Source organism: Malus domestica, chromosome 16, assembly GCF_042453785.1.
Source record: "Malus domestica chromosome 16, GDT2T_hap1".
In the NCBI taxonomy this organism is placed as follows: domain Eukaryota; kingdom Viridiplantae; phylum Streptophyta; class Magnoliopsida; order Rosales; family Rosaceae; genus Malus; species Malus domestica.
This window is the reverse complement of record NC_091676.1, coordinates 1,947,161-1,953,160: the sequence shown is the minus strand read 5'-3', so window position 1 is coordinate 1,953,160 and position 6,000 is coordinate 1,947,161. Positions and strand designations below refer to the sequence as shown.

Here is a 6,000-nt window from a genome sequence, read left to right as displayed (position 1 = left end):
ATGGGCCGTGGCATCCTTAAATTTCATAGTTGGCATTTTATTTCATTGTAATTCCGCACCCAACCTATCTGGAGTTTCACTCAAGCAGAGAAGAGACAATCACACTTATCGTCCATAGAATCTAACAATCGTATTTTTTTGGTGGAGATAAGTTATGAAGATTTTGATACTAGGTCTCGGTTAGGCGGGCCACATGTTTTGTAATCTTTGCCTTGTGGTTCACATTGCTAGAGTTAATTTCTGTCCGCAATGTATGCTTAATAATTTATGTAATCAAGCTTGTCTTGATGAATTCATGGTGATCTCAGTAAGAAGTACCGAACATATGATCTGTTTTGTCATCTCCAGCTTCAATGTTTTCATCCCAAAGGTCTAAGCACTGATAAATTTACCTGTTCACAGATACAAATGGATCACGAACTAAGAAGATGGTTTAAATTTGGCTTTGTAGTAGGATGAGTCTTTTTTGGTTTTCTGTAAGGTCCCTTTGAACTGTATTCTCGAAAGGTGATTAAGTTGTAACAAGCCGGATTTAATTGTTCGGTCTTTCAGTTTGATTCTTAATTGTCATAAGGGCTAGTGGTGGATTGCCCTGATGATTATGGTCTTCTTCAACTCATATCGACTCTAATTCAAACCCTCTCTCTCCTCTTAGAGTAGTTTAGAGTATAAATATCACTTGTGTTTAGCTGGTTCGTTTTCTTCAACAAAATATTGTAATAATTGATCCAATGTTGGTAAATGGCGTTGTATTTTGGAAGATCAAATGTACGATAACAATAACAACGTCATATCTTATTAAGTGGGATTAGCTATATGAAGCTCTAGAATGTATTGTATTTAGTTTTGCACATATCTTTCGTTAGGTCAAAGTATGATAAAAACTAATTTATTTTATTTCATCAAACGAGCAAACAACTTACAGGTGTTAAAATAGTAATCTACAGAATGAAAACTAAAAACGTGAAAAACCAAAAAAAACAAAAAACAAAAAAAAAGCCTCCAAAAGGCTAATTGGTTTTTTTGTTCAAGTTGCCAACGAGGTGCCTCATCTGAAACCTCCAAAACAGGAAATAAGCCAATCCCAACCCGATCAAAACGAAGATCCAAACACCGTCTTCCTTGCTCTCCCTCTCCGACCTCACCTCCCCAATATTAAACTCCTCCCGCTCCACATTTCCCCTCAGACCCTCCAACACGTGCCCCCGCAACACGTACACCCTGTCCTCCCCCCCGACCGCCACCGAAGTCGGAAACCCCTCCGGATCAAGGGCAATTTTGTCATAAATTCCGCCCTCCCCCCAACTGTCCTGGCTCTTCAGGAACCACAGTGTCTTGTGGGACACCACCAGAACGACGCCGTCGCTTCGGATCGCGACCCCGTCCGCGATATTTAAGTCCTCCGGCAACAGCACCAACCTCGCCGTGCCGTCGTTGGCGTCCACCTTGAACATCTTGCCGGTGTTCGATTGCACCACCAAGAGATATCCCTTGCTGTTGTAAGCGACGCCGTTCAGGCCGCAGAAACTGTACGGAAAGTCCGGGTCCACGCGCTGCGACGTGAAGGCGCGTGACTTGGAGAAGATGGAAGCCTCCCCTTGAGCGTTGACCTTCCAGATGTAGTTGCCGGCCGAGTTGGTGACGTAGGCGTTGCCTTTGAAGTCCACCGCGACGTCGTTCGCGACCGGACGCGGCCCCTCGTCGTCTGACGGGAGGGGAGCGAGGAAAAGGCGCTGGCGCGTGCGGAGGTCGTAGGCGGCGAGCGCGTGGAATTGGGGAAGCGGGTCCATCGCAGTGATGCAGGCGAGGAGGCGGTTGTTGAGTTTATCGACGGCGAGGCCGAGGACGGTGACGTTGTCGGGGAGGGTGGGGTCGGAGATGAGGGTATCGACGACGCCGGCGTCGGACACAGAGTGGATGGTGCGTTGGCGGATGGAGCCGACAATGAAGTGCTGGGCGGATGAGTCGTAGGCGAGGCCTTCGGGGAAGAGGTTGGGGGATCGGAAATTGATGAGGTGGGGCTTTCCGGCATGGGTCAGCGATGGGATTGGGGCCACCAAGATGATGAGAAGGGCGGCGACGAGGGAGATTAAGGATGGTCTGGATGCGATTAGAGGCATGGTTGTTTTGTTTAGTGGAATTTGAGTGATGGAAACATCCGACACCGCAGTGTATTTATAGTAAAAGGCAAAGCAAACTAAACTCAATCAGGAGTTGTTTTCTTGTCGAACAATCCAGTAGTATTGTTTGAGCTATGATTTGATTTCTTGTCAAAACAACAAAGGGTTTTGTTTTGAGGGATAAACTAATCTAATCTAATGCCGATGAATCTGTATGAGAAATCGAACAGCCATCGCTCACCTTCAGTGGAAAGATTGTTAGGCCTTTTGATAAAAGTTATGGATCCAAAAGCAAGCCGAAGTCGATTAAAATTGGGAACTTTAACGAAAACTCTTAGTACCGTTCATTTTAACGAAAAATCATATTTTTACATTAAAAAGTCAATCCTGATATTATTCACTTTACCCTTTATTTTGTTCTTATCGTTAAAACTCAGAATTTTCAAGATTTTTTCATTATTTTTCCCATTAAAATTTAGATGATTGTCATTATATTATTAGGTGACGTGGCAATGTCTAAGATAAATTAACATTGTTGATGGACAAAATCGGAGGTCTTGGTACAATGTAAATCCGACCGTGAATCTGCATGTAATGTAAATAACACAAGATGTATTGTGGTTCACCCCAAAGTTTGGACTACATCCACACTGATTGTATTATATTTCTCTGAGAAGTGAGGGAGATAGAGCTCTGAGAGTGAGAGCTTTGAGAGGGTGAGGAGCCTTAGGAATTAGCCTCCCCTAATTGTGAGGGTGGGGGGTCAGTTTATAGAATAAGGACTCCTCACTTATTACATATTTGCCCATTTCTTTATCACATAATTACATTTAAGTCCCTCGAGTATTTATACGATGTCTAAATACGAGGCCCTAAATATGGTATAAACAGTAGTCCCTCAAGTTTTCAGTCAAGAGAGTCTTTTGGCTGGAGACTTGAAATTCAGTCCATGTGTGGGCCGAAGTAACTAGATGTTGTCTTGAACTGATGCTCGATATGAGGCGATGCTCAATCTGAAATGATGTTCAACTAGAAGTAACACACACTGCAAGGCTGCTCGGCTCGTGGCTTATGTTGCTTTTGGTTGGCTCGGCTTGCGGCGTTTAAAGGAGAGGGAGTCACTTTTATAAAATAAGGGCTCGCTCATCAATACATGAATGATGGACTAGAGTTGATGCTCTCTAATGATGGTGAGGGAGTCCCTTTTATAGAATAAGGGCTCGTTCCTTAATACATAAATGATGGGCTAGAGTTGATACTCGCGGTGATGCAGTTGCTCAGTAAGCGGCGATGCTCTCTAATGATGGTGAGGGAGTCCCTTTTATAAAATAAGAGTTCGCCCCTCAGTACATGAATAATGGATGTTCTCTAATGAAAATGAGGGAGTCCCCTTTATAGAATAAGGGCTCGCTCCTCCATACATAAGTAATGGGCTAAGTCCCCCAAGTATTTTTCATGAGGTCCAATTGAGGCCCAATATATGGTACATAATGTAGTCCCCCAAGTCTTCAGTCAATAGAGTCTGTTGGCTGAAGACTTCAAATTGAATCCATGTATGGGTCGAAGTGGCGGTTGTTCGGATGCGGTATTTGTATACCCTGCACTGAAGCTTTGTAGGTGAAGCTTTGCAAGTGAAGTTTTGAAGTTAGAGCTCTGTAAATGAAGCTTTTGAAGCTAGAGCTCTGTAAATGAAGCTTTTGAAGCTGTTTGACATGAGTGATGCTCATGAATGTTTATGTTGATTGACATGAGTGATGCTCATGGATGTTGTCATGAGTGATGCTCATGAATGTTAACATGAGTGATGGTCGTGAATGTTTATGTATGATTGTCATGAGTGATGCTCATGAATGTTTATGTATGAATGACATGAGTAATGCTCATGTATAATTTGGAGTACTAGGTGTACTTTTGATCACATGGTTAGTGGCACGAAGGAAAGTACGGGTTGTACATTTCATCACCTGGTTGGTGGCATGAATGGCTGGTTGCCAAATGATATTTAGAGTACGGGTTGTACTTTTCATCACCTGGTTTGTGGCATGAATGGCTAGTTGCCAAATGATATTAGAGTACGGGTTGTACATTTGATCACCTGGTTGGTGGTAATAGCGGTAGGTTGTCGGATAATTTTGGAGTACTGAACGTACTTTTGATCACCTGGTTTGTGGTAATAGCAACAAGTTGTCGAATAATTGTGGAGTACTGGGCGTACTTTTGATCGCCTGGTTGGAACTATTTTGGGCTTATGGACCTTCGACCTCCACACAACATTCCAGCCATTTTATTTTGGGCTTTGCCTTTTTTTTTTTACCCTCTGATGGGGTTTATACATATTACCCTTCTGATGGGGTTTATATAAATGTTTCCGAAAGATAAGGAAAATAAATTACATCATTTTGGTGGGGTGTTTATTCCTTGCTTTTGCAGTGTCCCCATGTGCCTCCCTTTTGCTTTCTCTTTATCCCCATGTGCCTCCCTTTTGCTTTCCTCCTTTCCACCACACCTCTCCCACTCAGTCTCTTTTTTCTTTTTCTATTATGTTTCCATTGTCTTTTTCTCTATCTCTGTCTTTTTCTTTTTCTATTTTGCTTTGCTTTTGCTGTCTTTTAGAAAATGGCAGGCAATAATAACATAGTTAATAATAGAAAATCCTTGCTGGTCTTCCCAAGAGCAAAAACAGAGTCTTCTCGGCAAAGACAATAATGAAAGTGGCAACGAATTCAGCTAAAGCAGGTGGAGTACTGATTGATCCACTACTCCTCCACTGAGTTGCTTATGCGTCATGTAGGAAGATTAGAAGCCATTGATATCTCGATTTGCAGCCTTTGAGATGCTGTGTAATAAGGGCTGCCACGTATTGGATGACCTCCTTCCTCATTTGGTAGGCCGCCAGAGTGGGTTGAATCTTTGAGACTATCTTCTGGGTTGCCTCCTCGGCTCTGGCCCAAGATTCGGCGGCTATGATGGAGGGATCGAGGTTGGTGGTCGACAATGACGGCGATGGTGGCGAAGGGCAGGGTCGATCCTTGCAGAAAAACAACGTCGTTCGGCTACGCCGAACAGAGGAGACGGGCCATGAGATCGACGGAGGCAAGATTTAGGGATGATGGGCCATGAGATGGGCCATGAGATTCTTCTTGGAACTGATAAAGTTGGGCCCATAGCTCCATGATTGAGGAGGCTCCAACGCCTCTAATGGCGCGGTGCTTCTTCGGTATGATTGAGGACTCTGTCAGCCATCCGAGGGATTCCACGACCACTATTCTCTTTTTCAGCTCTTCCTCCTCCGTCATTTTTCTGCAATTTCAGGATCGTCAAAGATCAACGGGCTGGTGGGAGTTATATCCGGGTTCGCTGTTGATTTCTTGTGTGACTGAGATGATGAAGATGTCTCCTCCAACAAACTGGTATCGCCAAATTTTCCAAATGCATGCAACTTATTCTCATTCCCTCTCTGGAACTGCGCTCCGAACCCGTTCTCCACCGTCATATCTATGTAACTAGACGGGGTCTCCAGTGCGTCTCTCTCTTACTCCTTCTACTTGGGCTCGCTCCTCACCTTGCACGCCAACTCCAGCTACACCACCTGCTCCGAGCAGCTCTCTGTGTGTGCAGATTCCCGCTTATGTGACGACTGGGGACCATCAAAGTCGGCGGCGGCGGGTACCTCAGATTATCCATGGATTTTTAGAGAGGTTGAAAAAGACAAGGACTTGAGGAGAAAGAGAGAGAGATAGTCCTCATTTCGCTAGCTTGAGTTTTAAAATCCATCGATATTTTTTTATTTTATATTAGTTTGTAAGAAAAATGAGAGATAGAAACAACATCTTCAGCATGACTACTTGAACATCTCTATGGTTTTAGAGAGAAAGAGAGG

At 43.9% G+C, this 6,000-nt stretch overlaps 1 protein-coding gene across 1 annotated transcript; it reads right to left on the bottom strand.

The window, feature by feature from the left end:
• Positions 1 to 875: 875 nt before the first annotated feature.
• Positions 876 to 2,408, bottom strand: LOC103402603 (uncharacterized). The gene has a single exon (XM_008341343.4). The coding sequence runs from the start codon at positions 2,118 to 2,120 to the stop codon at positions 1,011 to 1,013; it is 1,110 nt and encodes a 369-aa protein (XP_008339565.2). The 5' UTR covers positions 2,121 to 2,408; the 3' UTR covers positions 876 to 1,010.
• Positions 2,409 to 6,000: the final 3,592 nt, after the last annotated feature.